This window comes from Sceloporus occidentalis, unplaced genomic scaffold (genome assembly GCF_023333645.1).
Source record: "Sceloporus occidentalis isolate IW3139 unplaced genomic scaffold, rSceOcc1.0.p SCAF_36, whole genome shotgun sequence".
Taxonomy (NCBI): domain Eukaryota; kingdom Metazoa; phylum Chordata; class Lepidosauria; order Squamata; family Phrynosomatidae; genus Sceloporus; species Sceloporus occidentalis.
Window position 1 is genome coordinate 643,835 of NW_028317016.1, and position 26,330 is coordinate 670,164.

Genomic DNA, 26,330 nt, shown 5'->3' on the forward strand with positions numbered 1-26,330 from the left:
CACCACAAACAGAAATCCAGGTAATGCAGTGTATTTCATGTATATAACAGGACCAGCAAATAAGGGTAATATAGTCTAAGCAAGTAACCGGACGTATGGCAAAATAAAATACAGGTAATAAGTCTTTTGGCAGGGAGCCCGCTTGGAAGGGCGCGACAGACAGAGAGCCCGCTTGGAAGGGCACGACAGACAGAGAGCCCGCTTGGAAGGGCACGAAAGGCACACAGCCCGCTTGGAAGGGTACGAAAGGCACACAGCCCGCTTGGAAGGGTACGAAAGGCACACAGCCCGCTTGGAAGGGTACGAAAGGCACACAGCCCGCTTGGAAGGGTACGAAAGGCACACAGCCCGCTTGGAAGGGTACGAAAGGCACACAGCCCACTTGGAAGGACACAAAGCAGGGAGTCCACTTGGAAGGACACAAAGCAGGGAGTCCACTTGGAAGGACACAAAGCAGGGAGTCCACTTGGAAGGACACAAAGCAGGGAACCAGGAACAGTACAGGTGCAGAGCCACAGCAGGAAGGTCCATAGACTTCAATACAAAGGCCCTGACTGAAGGGCAGGGCAGGTTCATAAAGGCAGGGTAATCCAGGTAACAAGGCCCAGCTGGATGTAGACTAGGGCTCAACCCAGGTAACAAGGCACACCTGAGTTCTGAGTGCTCCAGAGGGCGGAGGGTGGCCACTAGTGGTCGCAGATGTAAACGCCACAGGTATAAAAAAGCCACGGTTCAGGCAGTGAAAAATTGGTTCCTGACACTTATCTTGTCTGCAAACCCTTTAGACCTGAAGTAGAAAACCCATTTAGATACATTTTTATGCGAAAGTACTTCACATGCATACAGTCTCTGAGAAAAGTGTCATTTTGTCCACCAATGTTTAACTACCAAAGTCAGATTTCCTTGACCTGACTATAACGTCACAAAGGAAGTAGATAGATCTCAGATGAAGTGAAGAGATCATTAATGTGGTGTACTGACATTTTTTAGATGTCGGTTCCTAATTCCTGTTTATTTTTATTGAGTTTTATTTGTACCATTGTCGTTGTTAGCAGTTTGCGTGGCGATGTCGTACTCTAGCACACTGCACCAGAAGTTGATGAGGTCCCGTAGGTGGAATCGTTTGTGGAGAGGTCTATGCCGGAGGATGCACAGACCTCCAGGCTATGATGGCTGTCAAGGAAGAGCTGCCATGGGCTCCCTAATGTAAGCCTGGGCCTAGGGCAGGTGCTCCGTTTGCCCCTATGTTAAGGACGGACCTGCTTGAAACTTTCCACATGCTTCTCTAAAGCAGGAAAACTGGCCAATCACAGAAGTGCAAATGGAAAGTATTGGATAGAGGAAAATGCTGAGAACTGTGCTGGCCCTGAAGCAGTTCAAATATTACTCCCTTAACAAGCCATCACAAAAGCTCTATTGTAGTGGCTCGCTGATGATAACAAAATGATCTTAATTACAGCCTTTATGAAAACCATTACTTGCCAGGAGACTACATTTTCTGAACGAGGTCACCTGCGCTCAAGCAGCCAAGCAGATACCATTACAATAAAGAGTCAGCTCTAGAATGTGTGACTCATTCTCCCCATTAACCCAAGACCCTAAACGTCAGAATTCCCAGTAGTCTTGCTTGTCTTTTGTCCCCACTCAAAATTCTTTCCAGGGATACCAACATATGACATAATATGTACAGCTATTTTTAACATGTTTATAACGCATAATATTGAACATATACGTCTTTTTTTTTTAAATGGCATATGTATTCTTTTAGTAAGGGAAACAATTAATTCTTAACAATTTCCTATTCAATAATGGTAGCTGTACAATTTCCCAGAGGCTCCCCCGTCCCAGGTTTCTATTTTAATTGTCTTGGGCTACATGCAAGAAATAGCAAGCAATTTATTAAAAGCAGCCCTTTGGGATGTTTCACACCAATCCTAGATAATATCAGCATCGGAATTCTTGCTGACGATTCTGCATTATGTGTGTATAAATAAATATATATATATGTATATATATATATATATATACATATATATATATATATATAATTTATAAATGTCCAAGTTCACATTAAAGCAAAAACTGACAATGCAACCAAAAATGTAACATCTGTGATTCAAAGAAAACAGCAGAAAAGTATTTATTTGTCTTTGATATCTCTCGTATTCTCCCCAAAAGTATTTTTTTTGTCTTTGATGTTTCCTTTTTTTTTACTCTAATGCTACCGAACACGGTTTTGGGTATTACTATTCTTATACTACAATATTTCAAATTGGTATTCAGCAGTAAATATGTTACTACAGAGATGTGGAGTTTTATCTATCACAATTATCAAAAACTAAACACATTTTACCTTGAATTTCTCTTAACAGAATCCAACTTACCTACTTGGATTTTCAGAAGAATCATTGAAAATGTATTTGCGACTCCTAACAGGTAAATGTTTACTTTCTACTTCTTAGAGCCTTTCATATAAGGTTTAGATATAGGTTGTCTTGAAACACTCAATTAGTGTAATTGTCGGGGAGATATCTACAAATTTTCAGTATTTTTTTCAATATGTATGAAGGGCGACTTGTAGGAGAAACTAAAATCCAACATGATCTTTCCTTTTGTATATTAGGGTCAAATTTCTTGTTATTCTATTTATGCAAAGCTTTCTTGACATTATTATTAAAAATAAAGTGGATATTCAATAGATATATATTTTTATGTTATTCTGTAAACACCAGTATTTATTTCACATGACTGTACAATTTGAGATCTAAAAAAAAAGTTAAAGATTTGTATTAATTAATCTGAATTCTACTCATTTTATCTAAAGATAAAGAGCCAGGGCTGAAAGTGACAAGCACTCAATGGGGAGACTGAGGCTTGACCGGTTGCCCCAGAAATTCTCTGTTTAATATATTAATAAAGGATCTGGGGAATGGATTTGCTCCACTAAGAGAAAAGGAATCTGACTTTAATGCTTCCAATCTACGTAGCTCGATTATGCCTTAGTCAGCCAGCATTCCACCTCCACCCATCACAGTTTAACCACTTGAGTGCTAAAGTAGAGTGCAGCTCATTGCAAAGCAATGCCGTACGCACCCCTTCGGCATGTATATAGTTACACCTACAAACCCCCATTTACCAAACTCCAAGGCAAACTATTCTGGCCCCATAAGACACCGTGTCTTGCTCATATAACTCATTTCAGCGTAAGCATCTGCAAGGGGCTCTGAGTCACTTACTTACTCAGAAGCTATGAGTAATGCTGCAGTTGCTGCTTATGAACTTCCTACTAATGACATTTCACATTTAATAATGTTTGAAAAAACAATGATATGAAGATTAGAGACTTTCCCATTGTGAGGTGTTAAAAAGCTAACTTATTTAAAAAACGCTGGATTTATTTACTGAAGTGGAGGTTACAAGGAAGAAGGACCAACCCCAGTGTTCTTCAACTTCAACCATAGCTTGGATGACTCTGTATAAAACATATCTAAATCATCATCATCATTTAAAAGGGTTCATACCATAGCAACCAACAGAATGGTCTAATAAATAGTATCAATTCAATGGTTCAATCATATTTTGAAACCCGGGAATCTCTTTTCATACATAGCACAATTAGTAGAGCAATTATATCATCAATTATTTATAAGCATAGACTGAGACTGATGTCTTATTGGAAGGCAGGGACCACATTTTGCTACATTATTTGTACTGAGGCCAAAAAGGACCTACCGTTCTGACACTAGCCAGGGGCTGTTAATCTCTAAAACAGACTCCAAAACAATGTTGTTTTAGTGAATGGATGAACACTTATTGTGTTGTTTCTAAAACAACTATTTTGCTTTCCCAAGGTCTCTTAATGATCCTCTCCAAAAGCTTCTGTTTGAAGATCACACCACAAGACTCAGAGATTATCCTTAATATTGGCAGCAATTTCTTGCTAACCTGTACTGCCTCCGTAAAGACCGTGTGGGAGCATGAAGAACATTTCATTGACTCAACACTGGAGAGTGAAGATGGGCTTTTCATTAATAAGCTCACCCTTTCTGACGTGACTGGCCATGACACAGGACTATATTCATGCTTATACAATCAAACCAATGGAGAAACAGAAAGGAAATCCGTCTACATCTTTGTACCAGGTTAGATTGCTTTGGCATAAAGTACATTGTAGCAGGATCTTTAATAATTATATGGAATAATGTTTTTGAACTTTGAGCCTCTGGCTACGTATGGAGGCTGGGGAGAGCAGAGCTGGGTCAAGGCAATCAGGGCTAGGGGGCAGAGCCAGTCCACCATATATTAAAATGGCTTGTGGACTAAGCCAATATCACTCAACCCACCTTGAGAATAAAGAGCTGCCAAGGAGGCCTAAAGATCTTCTCTAATACCTAGAACCTAAAGGGCAAACTTAGAGAGCTTCCAGGCATGTCTAGGAATTTCTTTATCAAATTTTGCACCTCAAAAAAACACACAGAAATATGTAGTCTGCTATCAAGATAGGTAAAACAAATGTAGAGTAGAGTGGTGACACGATTTTTTGCAAATATATATGAATTAAGACTGAATGGGGGAACAGATGGGTGAAACAGATGGTTTACTTCAGAATGATGGTTAAAAGTATGAAGAAGGCATATTGTATGCTTCTCTGAATATGTGGGTTGTAGAGAGAGTTTAAAGTTAGAATTGACGGGGAAGAGTCGGACATAATGAGGTAGGGAATTCCAGCCTGGGTAATATCTTACAATTAGCGACTCCAAGCTAAGAACCTGTATGATAATAATAATTCCTTCACAACAGTATATCTAGGCTGGAGATTTTAGGTTTGTGTGGCATAAAAGTCTAACTAATAACAATCTAGACTCCCATCATAGACTTGGCTTTTGCTGTCCCTCGGGCTAGAAGGTCCTAGCTGTCCCCTGGTAATAGATGAGACAGGATACTAAATGACATGAAATTGGACCAGGAATATGAATAACTAAATGGGATGTGGCCACAACAGAGCTTGGCTAAAACTCGCCTATCTCTAGTGACTTTGAGCTGTACTTAAAATGGATATTTTAGGTAGGGGACTTGTAGAGTAAATCATGTAATCATCCTAGACGTTCAAATAAAATAGTTTTTACTGTGAATTTAATTTGGTACATTACAGATAAAAGCAAAAAGATTAGTGTCTGATATTTCTTTTTTTTTTTTTCCTCCTGCCCATGAAAAAGATTCCATGTTGTTCATCCCAATCAAACACGATGAGGAGTTTGTTTTCAAAACTTCCGACCGCGTACCTACCATTCCATGCCGTGTCACCAACCCCGATGCCAACGTCACTTTGCATATAAGGAAAATGGACACAGAAATTGCTTCTGCTCACTATGACAGCAAAAAAGGTTTCACTGGACAGTTCGAAGACAACTCATATTATTGCAAAGCTTCTTTTAATGGAACTGAGGAGGTCTCCGATACATATCACGTATACACGCTACATGGTAACATGGAATCATTGCTATTTTTATTTATCACAATTTTTATTGCAAAGAAAGTGAATGCAATAAATAAGTATTGCAACCTACAAAGTTAACAGTGATTAGTGATGAAAGTTCAAAAATGGTGCATTTCCTAGTGATTAATGTAGTCATCCTATCCCGCAGTAATATACAATGTGTATATATATATATATATATATATATATATATATATATATATATATATATATATAGTTTTTTTTTTCAATTCTCATGACACAATATCACAGTAATGTAAGGCACAATGGAAATAGGTACAAGGCACAACGATAAGAACAGCAGCCGTCTTTACAAATGCAATCCTAGGAAATTGTTACAGCAGAGTACCAAATAACAATATATATATATAGTTATCAATTCACTAACAAGCTTTTTTTTCTCAGTTTCAATCCTTAATATGACCCTCGAAGCATCACAGACTCTAGTGAAAAAGGGTGAAACTATCAAAGTGATGTGCACTACTTACGGAAATGATGTTTTAACCTTTACTTGGGAATATCCTAATAGGGAGGTAAGTAACAATTCCAGCTTTGAAATTTCTAAATACTCAGTAACCTTGAGATGCCAAAGATAATTTTCATTACTCCACAAAAGCTGAATGGTGGAGATTCCTCAATAATTTGCCTTTATTTTGCACTGTTCTGTCCATATCAGGGTAATTGTATGCCTAGAACTTGAGGCATCTATACTACTATAAAAGTAAACTTCTTTACAACTTTGGTGGCCAATGCTTGCAATCTATGCTATTTCCTCTTCTTTTGGCCCCCGTTATGCGGCATTAAAGTATTTTCATACGGGGGGAATTTCAGTGGCCTTTAGGGCAAACCTTGCTAAACTAATTATTCCATGCTGCCAGAACCAACCAGGGAGGAAATCACTTGATTTTTAAGAAGGCTGCTCTGATTCACATACTTATATGGGGGTATGATAAATAGAGATTACTTTTGGGTGTCAGTGATCAAACATACTGCAGATTTGTTATGTTGTAAAATGGAAGAACTGGAATGGTGAAATTTTGACTGTAAAAATAGTTTTGCGCCAGACATCTCTTTTTTTAATCCTCCAGAATAACAGAAGCTGTTAGTACTTTTGATGGTTTCCTGACTTCTGGAACAGTTTATCTGTTACCATGAAAGGACTAGACCGTCTGCACAAATTTATGCTTTGCTGTTATCCGTTTTTAAAGGTTTTAACTTTTCTTTGCTCTGTATACAGAGCAGTTTCACAGCAAAACAAATGATTTCCCATTACCCATGAAAAGAATAGACTTCAATCCGGAGTGTTCCGTTTCCACATACTGTGCTGCCCCCCTAACTGAATTAGCTTGGTGGGGTATTAAGGCATTAACACAATTAACCAGCTATTTGTATTTATTATTGACTGTCTCAAAGACATGTCCAGTCTCTTACATAAGTGGCCAGGTGGACCTCCATCTACTGTCCTAGGTAGACCTTGGTTAAGATCATCAATGCAATTGATAGCACTAATGCACTGATAAAAACATATATTTGCAAAACTGTTTATCTCTTCCAAAAAATAAATACTAAACAAAACATGGGGTACATAAGAGCAACCGCATTATATAAAGACACGAAAAATCTAATCCAGTTCCCCTAAAGTTTTTGTTCATGCTAATAGAGCGTAATTTGTTAATGCAGTATAGTAGTGGAGAAAGGGGCATCTCTGTCTTGTCCCATATAAAATATATATCTTGGGTGATCGGTACCCTGTCATTTTAAGGCTTGTATAGGAAAAAAAAGTCTACGCACCACATTAAGGAAACTGCCTTAAAAAACAAAAAGCCTTCCTAGACAGTATTCAATTATAGCGCTAAAAGATCTGGAGTAAAATTTAGGTTTAAAACCTCAGTTTTCGGCTTATTATAAAAAATAACCCATAAGATTGGATCATTTTTTTCCCCTGGAACACAATACATTGCTCTCTTGAGGCTATTCCTAGACATTATCAATGATTTCCTCCCCTTGAACAACAAATATTCTCTGTGGACATGTTTATTAACAGGGATCTGACCTAGCAACATAAAGTAAGAACAGTATACGTTTTCTTGTTTAGAGCAATTCAGATCTACCTATAACGTACTCTTTTTTTCCCCAGCCTCTGAAATTAATATCTGTTTTTATCATTTTTTGTTTTATAGGCTAGGTCATCGAGGGACCCTGATCTGTTATTTTTACCAAACAATGTCCTGCGTTCAATTTTGACAATTGAAAATGCAGAGACGGAAGACTCGGGAACTTATACATGCGATGCAAAAGAAATGTTTATTGGGGATTCTGTGGTAAAACACGTCAATATCACTGTTCTAGGTATTCAATTTTTCTGGTATCTTACAGCATTTAATATGTCTTGTTTATTTAACCTGACGGCTGCTCACCTATTAGTGAACAGCAAAAGTTTTGCAATTAATTTGAAGTGGCCAGAAATCTGACCAAAATAACTATTTAACCATACCAAAAATTTCTAGGGTAAGATTTCTTCTTGCTAACGACCATGTGACAAAAGCACACTGATAGGTTGAAATGGTTTGTTGCCATAGTAGAAGACAAAATTGAAAGGCTATGTTCATGTATTATTATTATTATTTATTGTTTTATATAGCGCCATCAAATTCCATAGCACTGTACCATGTATCTAAAGGTATTGTGAGAAGAATAAAATGGCAGGCCTGCTTAGCTTACTTTTCTGATATGACAGCTAAAGTTATCTTGCTAAACGCTCTGCTTAACCTTTTTTTTTAATCAAGTTGTATTGTTTATAGAACGAGGCTTTGTGACGCTCATTACAGAAGAAACTACCACTCAGTTTGCTGACCTGCACACAAGTAAATCCATTAAAGTGATCATTGAAGCTTATCCAAAACCCACTGTCGTATGGCTAAAAGACAATCTTACGTTGGCAGAGGACAATACCAACCAATTAACAATTGTGAACAGAAATATAAGTGAAACCAGGTGATTATTTCAGTATATTATTTTTTTTATATATATGAACACTGCCCCCATGTGGTTATTAAGATAATGCAATCAGTAAATGACCCTAATGTATTTATACGGAAACTCTTGAAACGATTGGGCCATATATGTCAAAAAGGTTTGGGGAAAGAAGATCACCCTTTGAGAAAATTAAAGAAAGAAATTAAAATTGTGATGATAAACAGATTGAGAGGTCTGTGAAAAGACAAGCCACCTGCATAGAATCCCATTTTTAGCGATAGATGATAGCACACAGGCTTACATGGCCCTCTACAGAGCCTTCTACTTTAAGGTAGGAGCACCATTGGTCTCTGAAATTGTGGTCAGCAACGTGCGAAATGTGTATGTGCCCCTCAAAAAATGGCTTACATGGCAACCTTACTACCAAATGTGCAAAGGGTGACAGTATGTTTACTCATCTGTGGCCTGTATGGCTTTGGGGTTCAGGGGTAGGTAGCAAGATCCTTTTAGGACATCCCATAACTCTAAATACCACACAGACAAGCAGGATTCTACCAACCTTCTCACATACACGTGTGTTCTGTAGGAAACTATGCCTGTAGGGCAGCACTGCTCATACACACGTGCTCTTCAATATAATCTGTAAATGTATGAATACTTTAACTATCTTTGGTAGTGCTTCAAGACCATCAAATGATAGCACAAGCTGATGACTACTCTTTACGATTTATCTTACAGATACATCAGTGATCTTTCTATTGTACGAGTAAAAGAACAAGATTATGGGCTTTACACAATCAGAGTTTTTCACGAAGATGATTTTCAGGAGATATCTTTTTACCTTCAGGTCAATGGTGGGTATTAGAAAGCACAGTGACTAGCGAATTCAAGCGGATCCCTCCCTGCGCTGCGTACGTCTAGTTCAGAAGTAATATGTCTGCTGGAAATATCTACCGTTTGGGTACACATAGCCTCATGCTACATTACATACTTTTGCAGTGTGGGGCGATGGACCTCAAGATAAAGGGCAGGATCAGCTGCATGATATTCAGTAAATTTGTGTTGTTACAGCATAACTGACGTGCTCTTTCCCATTGGTACAGTGCCAGCAGAAATACTAGAGGTGGTTGACAGTCACCCAACGAGCGGTGGGCAGATAGTGACCTGCTTTGCCAAAGGATTTCCAGTGCCTGCAATAACATGGTACACTTGCAGTGAACTTAAAAGGTAATTGTGCGTGGTAATTTACTTTTATGTTGAGTATCCATAATTCATTTATAAATTCCATTCTCAGCCATAAACCTCCGGGGCCTTTTGCCTTCATATTGCATCTCGCATTAAGGTGTTGCAGCAGTTCTTCACAAGTGCTAGAAAATTGAGAGACCGATTTTGTTACCTTTGTGACAATACGTGGCTCACATAAGGGCATTTGATGCCATTTGTGACATAAATACTTACAAAATTAGGCTGCACAATCGGTGTCATGTTCCAATCTCCAAAAGGCTTCCAAATTGTAAGAACTAGCTTTCTAAATGGAAGAGGATCATGGGTGGTTAAGTCCTTGGGTGAAACATGGAAATACATGATAAGGTTACTATTTATCACATAAAAGTATATCTCAGCCTTGTGAAACAGTAATACTCATTAGCCATTTATTAATAGGCAAAGCATATTATTTGTTCCTCATTACCTATTAGTAAATGGAAGCACATATTTATATCCCATAAGGATAAGTTATCTGCATGTTTTAATTCTTTTACAGACAATCACTCTGCTTAGTTGAACAATGTTATAGCTGAATTCTGCATTTGAAACATTGTCGCCTAGTACTGTTGAATCTATCCTATTCCCAGAAATAATGATTTAATCGGTTAAGAACTTTACCTCATTCCTATTTTTTGGGGAGAGAAAAATCAGGCACTGATATGTTGTTGCCATAGAAATAAAAAATCTAAGTTTAATTCACCTGTCTTTAACTCAGATGTAACAGTAAAGGTTGGGAGCCATGGATGCGTCTAGACAATGGTACCTCACAGCTGGATTTCGACACGAATTTGACTTCCACCCAGATTAAGGATCACGGCACTTACATCGTGAAGGGTGTGCTTCATTTCCGAAGTGTGGAAGACTCAATTGCGGTTCGCTGTTTGGGCCAGAATGCATTTGGTTCTTACAATCGAGATGTCACACTTGTGCCAAATCGTAAGTAGACTTGATTTGATGAGAAATTGCTTAAAGCGATAGTAAAGGTTCATTAAACCGGTAGATATATATATATACGGCACGTCAGAATATCTGTGTATTTTCAAGGAGAATGTGTTGCAATTATTAAAAAGATGATACAAGAGAATCTGTACCGACCTCCTGAGGATTCATATTTATTGCTGATTTGTCCCAATAAAATAAATTACACAGCAATTCCCAGCATATCTTGCAAAATATACTTAAAAAGAGGTCCGCATACTGCAATAATAACCAACACCCATAGACATTTTTTCATAAGAGGCTTTACACATTAAACCTGTTGAAGGAACTCAAAGATTGCAAAGTAAAAATGTCATGATTTACGGACTTAAATTCATATTACAGGGAGACACACATAGGAAAATGGAATAACCTTGTTTCTGCTTATGTATGAATACTCTGATATATATCTTTCTTCTTATTGCAGATTTGCCCTTCAAAATTGTCCTTATATCGACCATACTTGCCTTAGGGGTGTTAGTTGTAATCTCCCTCATAATACTAATTGTTTTGTGGCAAAAGGTAAGCAATTTTTTTTGTAACACAACCAATATTTGGAAGATAAGTTAAAAAAAAATGTATTTTAAGTATATAATTATCTTTTAATGACAATATTCTAAATTAGGCTACGTCTAGACTATCTACATTTGCACGCAAGCGTGGCCCATCTAACATTTTTCTCCAGCATGTCTAATTTATAATGCCATAAAGTAACTGAAAGTACTTCTGCTCATTGTATATGTTTAAACTTAAGACTATTAGTAACTATAATATTTGTGAACAATCCAGGTTTACACATTAATTCTTGCTTACTATTGTCTTTTCTTATTATCTACAGAAACCTCGTTATGAGATTCGTTGGAAGGTTATTGAATCAGTCAGCTCGGACGGTCATGAATATATTTATGTTGACCCGCTCCAGCTTCCGTATGATTCTACATGGGAGTTTTCCAGAGACAAACTAGTTTTAGGTAAAATAAAAAGAAATAGGCTCTTTGGGTGTCCTTGTCAGAAGCCATATCTCCATTAAAACAAGAATGACATAGCTGCAACATCACATTTAGTCACATAGTCATCATCACATAGTCACTTAAAGTCACTTAGTCATCATCACATAGTCACTTAAAGAACTAGGGTGGCTAAGTTGTCCATAGTCCATTTTGCATGGACTGAAATGCATTTTACTTCATGTAAATTAGAGCAGGCATGATTTCGTTATTGGGGTTAGAAAAGGAGATGTCTAGTTAATGTCCTCCCTAGGCTGTGTCTACTGAAACCAGGAAGCATTGGCACATAAACATCATGCTCAGGCTCGGTAGCTCTCCTATTGAAGTCCCAGAAGCAGCAGACAATCACATGTTTGTTCGCAAAACACCTGCGTTCAGATAGCAAATATGTCATTGGCTGCTTCTTCTTTTATTGATTTCAAAGGAAAAATTATTTCCAAGGACTGAATTTGGACCCGTAACAAGCCTGTGCGATGGTAGTGAGATGGTAGTCTTCTAACGTCATTAACCAACGAAAGCCTGCACCTTTATTATAAGTTTAAAAAAAGTTTAAAAGATATATATATATATATCAAACATGCAATATCGCTCACTTTTTCCTAGGGTTAGAGTGTGTATTTTTGCTATGTACGCAATAATTACAGCTTGCATAAAATATTGCTAAATGTTTCATGGCCTTCAGTTGTTTATGGAACCTTTTGATTTCCATGCTTTCATATTCATGTAAAACGCTCTGCACCTTTTAAACAATCTGTAAAAAGAGCATATGGCGTTCAAATTCTATACTTTTCAAAAGTCACCCACCTAATAATGTTCCAAATGTTAATTTACTTAACATATGCCTGGCAAATGCTCACAGATTTTTAGTTACGTTTCACATTAGTATAGTGGCAGGGCCGCCCATGATCAGATAAATCATAATCTATATATACATATACATACTGTATATTGTTTATATATATTCATGTGCATATAGATATACAGTACTGGGAAGATTAAATCGCCCCCTAAAAGCAACGCTTGTTAACATTTGTTATGAATATTAAAAAATCATGTGACCTCAATCATATTGATACAAATCAACACCCTGGAATGACTGTATCCTACTGGCAGGATTGACATACTATCTAACTTTTAAACGAGGTATCCTATGTCGATCATATAATTGATGAATATCAATAGCCTCCGTTTACATCATTTTCCTTGCTCCATTTTAACCCATTTGCCTTCCCCTCCATCTACCTTAGATGCATGCCTTCTCCCCATCTACTAGGGCTAGCAGCCATTGGCCCTGTGAAGCAATTGAACCCTGGGCATCTGCTTATTTGCCCTGTTGGGAAGCAGTTGATGCCCATGGGTATAAAAAATAACATTGTAGGGTTTATTCACTATACATTTACTATACTCTAATAATAACGATTATTGTATTTACTATTAAATAGTTTTATACAATTCAAAAAGTGTTTAAAACCTGAACGGATGGTAGGGATAACAAGTTTCTAGTAATGATTATGATGCCATTTGGCCAGATGGTGGCACTATAAAGCTTTTGATAATGATCATGATGCCAGAAAGGAAAGTTCCAGAACATTTGCCACAAATTATAGACATGTAGGCTCACCTTAACATTCTACACTGATTTGATGCTACCAAGCTTCCTCTCGTTGCATTTTTGTACTTGCAAGAGACCTAAAAATCCAACATGGTACTGTTTCATAGTGTATTGGTACAATCAGGATGCTACAACTCCTTGTGATGGGCTGTTAAAGGGTTAATATTTAAAAGAATCATAAGCCATTTTCTTTAGAAGAATCCCGGATATTCACATACATTACATTTCCCTGTGCTTGGTGTAAGGAAAAACGCACGTAGGCTTGCAGGCACTTAAAATTCCGACAAGCCATTTGAAAATACAGCCTATTGCCTAACTACAGCGATGCGCTTACAGATAATTATAATTGACAATTACTTTTTCTTTGAAAGCCATTAGTTTAAAGGCACATTTTAACGAGCATTAAAGTTTGCTCGTTATACATTATGACACCTACTTCCAAACATAAATTAGGAGATTCTTTTTAACCAGTCTTTCATTGCACAGAGAAAGGGGACGAGTAGGCTTCACAGAAGTAACTGATTTTAGGCTTGTAGAAACAGGAACAGGTAAATAGTGCCACCTAGTGGTCTGTATGTAGAACAACACTAATATACTAAATTACTCTTAACTTTCCATATCAGTCAATCTTTGCTACATCTTATGGCTGAGAAAATGTAGGGACCCTGATGTTGGCTTGCATATATAAACATACTGAAAAATCCTCAAACACGAGCAGATAAGCTATATACAAATATATGACCCCTTATGAACAGATTATATATTTGCAATTTCTCCAAGACACGTATACATTTTACATGTTTCTGGCCAGTTACCCTGAAATATAAGGCATGCTTGAACTCACAGAAGTTGGTCAGTTACCAATGAAACATAGAACCATTCATTCCATTTAGCCTATTCATTTCTCTTGCTATTAAAGATTTTACTTTACTTGTGCTTATCAGCAAGATGTGAACATATGTACATACAAATCTTGTGAGAGATGTATCTATGCATTACATAGGACCAGCACAGTCCTTGTATCAGACAAAGGTCAATGGGGATGGCCCTTCATACTTCCCAGTGAGGGAATTCACTCTACATGTCCTACATGCACTCTACAGCCATAGCTCTCTTGGTAGGGAATCGTCCTTGCATGATGCTTAGAGTGCAGTTAGTCTCTGATGTTGACTTAGCCAGACTATATCCATTTTATAGTGAAGAAGGATGGAAGGAACCAATGCCTCCTTTACTCCATGGAAAAGACAAAACTGTATAGACCCTAGCATTTCATAGCTAGGGCTATAGCTAGGGCGATTTCTTAAAAATTAGCATATCAAATATGAACCTTCACAGACCCAAAGACGAGCTCCGTATATTGGAGATCCTTATAATTGACCATCAAAGCTCTTTTCAGTATTTCCTTCTTGTAATTTGTTGTTGTTTTTGTCCTTTAGGTCGTACCCTTGGATCAGGAGCATTTGGTAGGGTGGTTGAAGCTACAGCCCACGGATTAGGCCATGCCCAGTCAACCACAAAAGTAGCTGTGAAGATGCTTAAGTGTAAGTGGCTCCTTAAATGATTTTACATACTTGCTGTATCTAGTTTCGTTAGATATGATGTTGTCCTGGGCACCGCCTGTTTATTAGATACAGTCATGAATAAATCCCTAATAATTAACCTTAAACAGAATATCAAAACTGAACAAAAGCTAACCATAACAGAACATTCATTATCTTTAGTATATTCAGCCAAGATGGTGCTGATCTTTAGCATGAAATTCATAAAATAAATCCCAAACCAAACAATTTATTTTGACGCATTGCGTCGGGGGTCTTTGGAAAAGCCAGATTTGCTAAACGTTCAAAGTTACTTGTCTGATTCCGCTTCTTTTGTTAACATTTCCATTGTTTTCAATGTAGCTACGGCACGGAGTAGTGAAAAGCAGGCTCTCATGTCGGAACTGAAGATAATGAGCCACCTGGGTCCTCATATAAACATTGTCAACTTGCTCGCAGCCTGTACGAAAGGAGGTAATCGTTTTAACGCGATACATTTGAGAACTACGTACAAAGTTGTCTCAAGTGCAAGAAATATACAGCGCCTAGAATCTTATGATCTTCTTGCATCATAAATATGTGTAATAGCAAAACTATGACTTTATACATAGGAAAACAACAAAGTACTTATGACCTATAGTGTCATTAATTATTAATCAGATAACAATTTACTAGATTAAAAATATTATAAATATTGTAAAATAAAAATTCTGTAAACTGGCGTTTAGCGGTACAAGTTTAGGCCGCAGATGTTGATCAGGGAATCTGGTCAATAATCAATGGGCTAAAATGTCACTAATCAGGGATCGGATAGTAATCAGTCATGTAAGAAAATGTAAAAATAATAATAAAATATTACACTTTACTTAAAAGCTGAACTGACTGTTACTGTTACATTTTGATTGGTAGATACATATATAATACATATATGTAAATTTTTTCAGGCCCGGTGTACATCATAACTGAATACTGTCGCTTTGGAGACCTTGTGGATTACCTGCATCGTAATAAGCATACATTTCTTCAATATTATGCGGATAAAGGGAGAAAAGACGCAGAGTTGTATAATAATACATCTACTGGCGAAAGGATGCAGAGGTACCTGTTCTTTTATTTTACTTCTGTTCTACTCCTTGATGATCACATGGATAGGAGCACGGAGAGCTATGTCTCAGAATGTCACATGTGTCCTTTACCTACTCCCGCTCATAGTCATTCTCATAGTGGCATAAGAGGTAAGACATTATAGGGAGATTCCGTTTGATGAAATAAAATGTATCACTGTTTTTAGTGGCACTTTTCATTAATAGTGTATAGAATATTGCTACTTATCCTTAATTACCAGAATTAAATTTATCTAAAGTACCGGTAATACTCAGCACGGTGATACCTGTCTTCATCAGAGCTAGCGGTAATTAGATGTGGAAGGGAACTCATATAATTACATCATTGAGGTTAGTTGGTAAGGGTTAGGTTGGCTCAGATCTTGGGGTAACTCTCCCTTGACAGCTGTAACTCTGTATACCTTGTCGAATTGACACTGCTGTGTCCCTCAGCGCCAGGGACCTTACTAATTTTGATTGCAAGTATATTGTAAGGTCCCCAGAATAACCAATTTTATTATGATCTTGCCCATGAATGACTTGTGGTTAATTCTGCTTCCTTCCCATCTTTCTGCTGATACATCTATCTAGTTCTTGTTGACCTTATGGGTCTGTACTGGCAACCATGATGACATTAAAACTCTGATTAACACACATGCACACAAACATTCACACAATAACATACCCTGACAAACACATGCACACACAAACGTACCCAGACATATAGACTAACATAACCAGACGCACACACATACTAACGTATCCAGACACACACACACACATTACGTACACAGACACACATACCAGCATACCCAGACACACGCATACATACTAACATACCAGACACACAGACACACATACTAACATACCAGACACACAGACACACATGCTAACATACACATACACACAGATACACATGCTAACATACACAGACACACGCACAAGCTAACATACCCAGACACACATGCTACTTACATACCATGCAAAGCTTCATCTTGTATGTGCTGTGGGGTCAAGCATCATTACGTGAACATGCTGAGCCCGGTCTCCTCTGTAAAATTAAGGCAATACAGAGATAAGTCTGGGACTCAGGACTAACCTCTTTATCCCAACTCCCCTAGCAAACCTCCATCTTTCTCCCCACCCTGCATACACGCATTGTATGGGGAAATCGGAACTTTCGTCTTATTTAATTAGCTAAATTTACCTTTTTTCAACAAAATAATTGCTATTTAGCTGAAATCTCTATTCTTTAAAAACATAGAGATATATTTCTAGATGGAAACAGTAAGTAAATTAGATCTCCAAATTGTTCACACATTGTGTTAATGTTAAACGTGTTCTTTTGTGGCTGAAAAAAAACCAGGAATATAATTTGTTTATTTCTCATGATATTCCTAAACTTCTTTGGAAAATCTGCTATTTTTTTCTCTTCTATAACTTTTGCAATCTGTTTTCTTTTTCTTTCATAAGCTTTAATTTACACCACTCCGACCAAGGAACATAAATTGAATCCTTGGAGTACTGTGCAATAGGGTATTTTCAACTAGATTATTTCAGCTAAATTTTATTTACGAAATGCAATGTATTGTGAAGTAAATTCACCCCCCTAAGGCATTCTCAGGATGGGATGTATTCTGGGCATCTGCCTTACAGCATAATAGCTTCTATCTGGGAGAAAAAAAGATCTCTAACAATCATCAAGTACTTTGTTTTTCCTCGTCCTCAAAAGAGGTAACATAACCATGGCTTTCAGAAAGTTTTAGTTCTACTGATAGCAAAAGACGGTATGGGTTACTGAGGGTTCTACTGATTAGGGATTTAAATGGGCTGGTCATCCCCAAATGCCATGGCTAGGAACAGTTCTATACGGTCCTTAGCAAAGAATAAGATTAGCTGTAGGGTATATATTTCCTATCCAAAATGGGACAGATTTTAATGATGTGGATTGGGTTCCTTGCAAGCATGATTGACCCAGAGTCCACTAGGATTAATAGTTGATTGACAGACCTCCTGGTCAGTGCCGTCTTTTTGGAGTGGCTCTTTTTCTGTGGCATACCACCACCCCCTTAGTCCCCTCTCTGGCTGTCACCTACCCATGGCTACATCTTATATCAACTTGACTCAAGATTTCAAAGTACACTTTTATTTCAGATTAGGCCAAATGTGCTAAACTCAATTTTGATGATCATTTTCAGCCTCAAGTAAACAATAAGCATATCTGAGAGGAGTTATTAAAGCCACTAGTTGCCTCAATATGTTTCCATTTTTTCCCCAGTCTAAACTCCTTCTCCATAGAGAGCGATGGAGGATACATGGATATGAGTAAGGACGACCTCTATTACGTGCCAATGTTAAACCTACAAGATGAAATCAAATATGCTGACATTGAACCTTCTAACTATGGCACTACATATGAATTGGAGAATTATTCCCCATCAAGTGAGTATCCTTTTATAAGATTAACAAGACATTCAGTATTGGAAGATGTTAAGTGATGGGGAATCTGCCTTTTCTGTTCACTATTGCAAGAATTCTGCGTTTTTACAAAAAGAATGATAATTATTCAAGACCGATAAGACGAACAAAAGGAGGGCTCATTTTCTTTAAAATAATTGACGTCACAAAATAAAAAAAAAAGTGTAAGGCCTACTATTCATTGATTTAACCTAATATTAGTTATTATTAATGCTGCCTGATCTTGGGTTGGGTTGTTCACATACCTTTTTGTATGAAATGGACCGTCGTTTGGCTCCCTGTGGGACCCCATAAACTGTCACACATTATTACCATCACAATTTACTTATTTATAACCATGCTGGTTTTACAAAGCTCATTAACAAAGGATTCTGTGGTTTATATATTGTCGGTTTATGTACTTTTGACTGTTTACAGTTTTGCCATTGGTTTATTTACTGGAGGTATTGAAATTATGTGCATTTTTGGCCAACTATGTCCATTCGTATTGTATCAAAATAAATTGTCTCTGAAACCAGGCCTATGTTTAATTTGGCCATTCGTCCGTAAGTAAACACAGGGAAGGATTTATTTGTACTTTGTCACTAGACTGTGAGTGATGTAGGATTTGGCTATACAACAGTTTTGAATTTGTTTAAAGTACATAAAAGTAGTTATTTGAAAGACTGGGAAAGCTTAATGTGAGGAGCGGCTACAAGCTTCTCACGCTTCTCCTCTGGAACCTGCCAGATGAGCGTAGTTTTAATTGTCCGGTAATCACTCTGTAATATCACAGTAGCCATCGGTAAGAGAGCCGTCGTATGACTGAGGCTGATTTTTATCAGGGATCAAGCCAGATTAATGGCCGTGTTCCTTTAAGAGATGACTTTTTCCGGGAATAAGAAATGAGTACCCATTTTCAGTATGCCGAGCTGCCCAAGTTTGATTATAGATCCCTCGCAATGTGTTATCCCCTGTATCAATCAGTCATTTAGTTATTCAATATGCCATCTCCACCTTTCCCATTGCCTGATGTCCCTTATACAAAATGGACCACGTCTCGATTTGTTTCTTTTTGCATATTTGCACAACTAACAGAATCCTGGCTCTAGTTATTGGGATGGCTGAGAGTTATGGGAATGACAGCTGTGACACTATACCTTTTTTTTTGGTCCTTCATTTTGTAGTAGTTATTGACGACTTCAACCTTTTATATTTCTACATTAATGAGATTTTATTGCATAATAATATATATTTTTTTTTACTTAAGCTCCAGAGAGGACAAATAATTCCACGCTTATAAACGAATCCCCAGTCCTAAGCTTTACTGATTTAATCGGCTTTAGCTACCAAGTGGCGACCGGGATGGAATTTCTGGCGTCTAAGAATGTAAGTAGATTTTTCCATGATTCCTCTGGTAGAAGGACATTAGATTCCTGTAGTCCTTTCTTGTAGGAAGTGGAAACCTGCATCCTAGACTACACCTGGTTGTTTTAGTAGCCTTCGGGGCCACTGGCTGTAATCAGCCATGCATTTTCTCTGTAAAGTTATTACCAAATAATCGATCATCTATCTGTCTATCTATCTATCTATCTATCTATCTATCTATCTATCTATCTATCTATCTGAATATTCCCTTTTTTATTAGAAAAAATATAATTTTTTAAATCAAATATATTTCCTATTTGCCACATTTCTCTGACATTTGCTTAAAACGTTTCACAAATTATTTTTAAACATGTTTTCCATTCGTTTTTTTAATGACCTTATTATTGAGTGATGTGGCTATTGAGAGAGGTGTAGCTGTTTTAGCAATACTGGAAAAATATACCTGCATCTTAGGGAACATTTTTATTAACAAGTAGGAAAAACATTACTAGTCCACACAATGTTAGTAACAGAAACACAAAAACGTTTCCTCCTATGTTATATATCGTCACTTGGTTTCTATGTTACAGTACCGAAGTAGCTGGCTATAGAGAGATGCATGGTTAACCTGTTTTAATTCACAGTGTGTTCATCGTGATTTGGCTGCAAGAAATGTGCTGATCTGTGATGGGAAACTAGTGAAAATTTGTGACTTTGGATTAGCCAGAGACATCATGAGAGACTCCAACTACATTTCCAAAGGCAATGTAAGTCCTTTTTCTAAATACAAGGTCCATGCCTGTCTTGAATTAGGGGTTACGCTTGTGGAAGTGGGTGATGTGTCATTTGACCATGTGGTGGTACCCATTTTTTTACAAGTGTTACCAATTGTGTTGCTGTTAGAAAATTTGGGGATTTTAAAGCACATGTCATGTCTCAACTGGAAAGCACGGGTGAAGTTGCTGATACATACAATTAAGTGAATATGTCAGTAAAAAAAATTACATTAGGGGGCTAAGTATCTGAGGTTTGCATTTTTCCATGAAATGTGCCAGCGGTACTCCTTACAGTGCCTAATGACTTTCACAGCCTTTTCCATGGAGAAAACTCATCGAGGTTCCTTCCAACCTCAGAACCAGACAAGCTGCGGGGAAACCGTCTGAAGTGTTTTAACGATGCCCAACTAATGTCAACTTGAGACAGCTCACAGAATGTGGGTCCAGCACAAAGTTAATTCACAGAACAGTAACAGCTGTTAATTCCCCCACACATTATTGCTAAGTTTTAATTAACATGAAACTAGGAATTAGCAAATAAACTAAATCATGCTAAAAATCATACTATTTACTGCACCTTTTCTATTTCTTCTACTTTGCCAATTGTCCCCAACCCAAAGTCAAAATCTTTATCTAGCACAGCAGCAGGCTCTCTTGAACATGATGTGTAGACAGTGTCTCTCTTGCAAATGCATGACGGGATTCTGCTAAATCCTCACCATATGCATTTGACACCAATCCACACACACATACACACACATACACACACATATATACACACATATACACACACACACATACACACACACACAAATATACACACACACACACATACACACATACACACACATGCTATTTTCTGTGCAGAAGGCATTTTCTACCAAACAGATATCCTGACATGTGATATCCTTACTGACAGTCAGTACATATGTGGAACGTACTCTTATTGATTACAGTAGAAGCACTTTCCTGTCACTGAGTGGTTGTCTCAAGCGGCCAATCAGTGGCAAGAATCATCAGAATATGCAGGTGGATGGGGAGCTGCAGCTTCACCCTAAGTACCCCTTTTCCTCTCTGTAAAGAATGCATATTAACTCATAGTATACTCTTTTTTTCGATGGTGCTGTCAGGGACTGTATCCTGTCCCTTTGAGAATCTTGGCAGGTCTAGGAAAAAAACATTTACAATAACGGCTGTGATATAAAGTATTCTATACAGTTGGACAAGAATGTTGTAAAATGACTCTCCCAACAACAGAAAACTTGTTGGGAACAAACTGTATAAATATTTACACCTACAATAAGGTGTTGGTGTGACTTTAATATCTCTAAATGAGAGCCTGTTTCCATGATACAATTAAAAGATGGAATATTGAGTTAACTTGTATGAATTCTATCATCATAATTCCATTTTGGGCTCTTTTTGTCCTCAGCATCTGGAAAGCCCCACTGATACATGTCTGAAAGCCAAATTACAACATGCAAACCAGGAAGTATCCATATTTAACATCAGAATTAAAGCAGAAGTAGAATTGCACAATCAGCATACCCATGTACCTAACAGATTTTAAACAATTGTCCTTGAGACATCTGCAACTAGAGCTGAGTATTAAAAGGGCCAAATCTACAGTGAAATAGTTGGAGATATGAAATGAGATATTCTTACAGACGCCAAGACTTGTAGACATAAGTATTCTGCTTTGTTAATAATCACAACATTTGGATTATGTTAAATTAAAACGAATTATAGATCATACAGGAACATACAGAAAGTTTAAATGGTATAGAGAAAAAATTCACATGGTTTGGACCTTCATAATGTACAGCTAATGGGGTAAGAAGATATTTTTACCATGAATCACATGACCCTCGCTGTCTGCCAGACAAAGCCTCAAAGGGGCAGGTATCAGTGAATGGACCATATGGAACATTCTTATACTGGTATCTGCTACGTGTGTTTGAACTGCCACCATTAATTTATGACCACTTAGATTTTTTTTTTGTAACTATACCCATTATATACAGTTTCAAATTAATCTGAATTGTAATTTATATGAAAAAATGTAACTTGTGTGATGTTTCCATTGTAGACTTTCCTGCCTCTTAAGTGGATGGCGCCAGAGAGCATTTTCAACAATTTGTACACAACACTGAGTGATGTCTGGTCATTTGGAATCCTACTCTGGGAAATATTTACTTTAGGTACGTTTAAACAAAGTTAAAGAGGTGTGTACTTCGGGAACACTCATCTGTTCTCACGGTGGGTTCTTTTATTGTGTGTGTGGACATGCTCACTACCTCCAAAAATTTCCTGCCACCAGTCCAGTTTCTGCCCACTAAAGGCTGTCTGCGACTAGAACTGTCCCTACATGAAGGTAGCCTACCCCAGGAAAGCCCCATGTGTGCGTACTAGCATTGTATTATACTCAAGGCTTGAGGCTTGCAGATAAAATGGATTTAAGGGATTTCACTATATCTTTATTTTTTTTTCCATTGTTCATTAACGTTTTGTCAGTGTATAACAGAAAACCTTTAAACTCTCGTTCACGTAGGTATGTGCAGATCAGTTCCATATGGGATAGAAATATGTTTGTGTTTTTATTTTTTTTAATTTTTAAAATCATAGGTGGGACTCCGTATCCTGAGCTACCGATGAATGAGCAGTTCTACAATGCCATAAAACGCGGTTATAGAATGTCAAAGCCTTCTTATGCGTCTGATGAAATGTAAGTTTGAGCTACTTGAAGGAAAAATTATAAATTTGGACCTGTAACTGACCATCCGACCCATATACTAGTAAATAGGTACGGGGTCACCCAGTTTTGGGCATCACTTAGCATTGCAGAGGCTTAGGTTTTTTGTTTGCTCACTTGTATCTGATCAGTGCTAAGGTCTGATAGATGACAAAGAGCGTATGTGAATCTCTAGCAGAAATACTGAGAAAGAAACTAAGATCCTTCAAACGCAATGCTCGCCATGTTCTTCCTAAGAGAAACAACGTTGTCAACCTAGAGTGACCCTGCTAGACAATCAGTACTGATTTGCACCGAGGTGGAGGACTTTTCTCCGGTGACAAGAGTCTCCCAAATGCCTTCTGTGAAATGTATTTTATTTATTGAGATCACTGACTGCAGTACAGAGTTCAGTGGTGAACAACCCCAGTCTCGAGGGCCATAAATAGGAATATCTTAGCCTGAAAACAAGCAGTTTTTCTGTTATGAAGCTTGGATAGCCAATAATTATGTCTGATGTGTGGTCCTCAAAGCCTAAAGCACCTCTGTCTTTTGTGAATAGTGCTAAAAAAAAAAAGCACCAAGGTTTAGAAGTTTAAAACTGGAGGCTCTCAAGTTAATGATTGTTACAGTATCCAAGCTTTTGATTTTGAAATCCCATAAAACCTCACTCTGCCAAAGTAAAAATGTTGCAGAAAGAGCAGTAGTAATTGCTTACCATAGACCAATACTATTATTGTTATTATTAATTGTAGTATTATTATTATTCGTGTCTAGTGGCTACTTGTGATACTTCTGTTAATGCATTCATCACTCCATAATAGAATGAATTCTACTGCAGGTATACATTTGTGTATGTTTTATGTTCCCTTTAGTTATGAAATTATGCAAAAATGTTGGGATGAAAAGTATGAAAAGAGGCCTTCTTTTACTCAATTAGTGGCTCTCACTGGAAACCTACTAAGTGACACTTACAAGCAGGTATGGTAAACTTTCTACGTCTTTACATTATTTAGCATTATTCTTTATAAGCTATAAAGAGATTTGATGGAAGTGATAGAAAATCATATCTGCATCTGTTTTAATCCTAGTTTCTCTTTAACTATATTTTTCAGAGATACAAAAAAGTGAATGAAGAATTTTTACAGAGCGATCACCCTGCTGTAGTTCGTGTGATGCCCAGAATAACTAAAACCAACAGCTTTGTACATGGGAGAGGCTCTGAAATTATAGCAAATAATATTCTGTATTCAGTAGTGGAGCCAATTGACAGCAATGACTATATTATTCCTCTGCCGGATCCCAAACCTGAGGATTCAGATAATGTTCTGAATGAGACTTCAGAAAGTCGACCAAGGTAAAAGCATATTTTTTAAATCATAGGTCCTTTTCAATGATTTGTTTGATTTGTTTAGGTTATTTGAGGGGTATGTGCAGTGATCTGATTTGATTCAGCTGTCCATTATATGTAAAGCGCCCTTATCGCACCACATTAATGGTGTTTAAAACTCCTATACATGCACAGTACTTGAGTCTCCATGATTTTCAGTGAAGTTAAGCATCAGCCTTGGATGACAGGACTCCCCAACTCTCTGTAGACTGTAAGGTTGGAAGCAGGGCCCTTTTTAGCTAATGTACCGGTTTGTCCTGGACTGGTATATGTATTGTAAGAAAGGCTGCGTAGATTGTTGGTGCTATATAAATAAAAAATTATAATAATTTACAGGTCTGCAGAATCTAGAATGTAGCAAGCTATGGATCTATACATTTAGGTGAAATAATGAAAGTTGTGTAAAAAAGAATCATGAGGAGGTCACTAAAATGTCTGTAATAGGTTCCCCCGAAAGCTAAACACAGGGTTTCCTGGAACAATGATACATTTTTATGAATCAGCGAAGTAAACATTGTTTAGGATATTTGCAACCTCACTCACCTCACTAAACAATGATTTCAGTTTAATAAATCCCTAATCAGATCACTGAACACCAAGTCAAGTCAGATTACACACTTTGTTTCATCTAGATGTGTATTGTTATGTGTTTGCTGTGTGCTGTAAAACAAAAAAGGGGCAAGGCTTCATGGTTCTGCGGAGTATTTCACAAAGAAACACCTTGCAGAACTTAAATATTTACTATAAAGTAGAAGTAATATTAAAAAGTAAATCCTCATGACTGTTGCAGCCACTAAACCATCTCTAGAGCTACGCTTCTGGCTACCCCTGATTTTGTCCCGATCCTGGAGAGCTGACCCATTATTCCTGCGCCCCACATTCCACAGACCGGCCTAATGACCTGTAGACGCTCACTCAAAGCTCCGACATTAACACTTCATTACCCATGGCTATGTTTTTTTACGTCTACTGTTGCAACTTTATTTTTGTAGGAAGAAAGAAAAAAGCATTTCATATTACTAAAAAATAGAAGTGGAAGTGTGGTTTCATTTTCCGGAACTTGATGTTTTGCCCACAATAATGAAATAAATAATGAAAGAACACTTAAATGGCTCAAAAAAAAAAGTATGCCTTATATTAAGTTTTGATTTTGTAAACATTGCAACATGAATTTGGAAATACAGGTCCATAAACTGGGAAAATAAAACCTTTTCTAATTAGGGCAACATTTTTTCACCTTAATTTCACTCTAGTTATACTCATTTTGTTCAGTATCTTACAACTGTATCAAACGTATTTGGATACAAGTGGCTCCAATTTCTGTTTATGAGCGTGAAATATGGAAAAAAAAAAGGTTAAAAACTATACAGTTCTTGACTTTTTACACACATACTTCTTTGTAGTATACAATTATTATTGCTTGTTTTTTACTTCTTTGTAAGTTTGTTTCAACAAAAGTTGATAACATTTTCATTACATATTTGTTTTTGTTTTCCAGCTCTGTGTTACATGAAGGTAATACATCTTCAACAATATCGTGCGACAGCCCTCTGGAACAGCATGGCCAAGACATAGAAAGTGAAGTCTGCCAAGAAGATCAGCAGCAAGATACAGAGGAGAGCTTTTTGTAA

General features: G+C 37.3%; 1 protein-coding gene across 1 annotated transcript; it reads left to right on the plus strand.

Moving 5' to 3' along the window:
* Positions 1-1,066: 1,066 nt before the first annotated feature.
* On the plus strand, positions 1,067-26,330 carry LOC149297838 (platelet-derived growth factor receptor beta-like). The gene is made up of 22 exons (XM_089488056.1): positions 1,067-1,109; positions 3,852-4,142; positions 5,217-5,483; positions 5,903-6,030; positions 7,678-7,846; positions 8,299-8,491; positions 9,212-9,327; positions 9,577-9,700; positions 10,455-10,675; positions 11,145-11,239; positions 11,556-11,688; positions 14,773-14,877; positions 15,238-15,348; positions 15,819-15,972; positions 18,256-18,419; positions 19,705-19,823; positions 20,447-20,569; positions 22,668-22,779; positions 23,204-23,303; positions 24,185-24,290; positions 24,425-24,666; positions 26,198-26,330. Exons 1-22 carry the CDS (start codon positions 1,067-1,069, stop codon positions 26,328-26,330), a joined length of 3,249 nt encoding a protein of 1,082 aa, XP_089344182.1.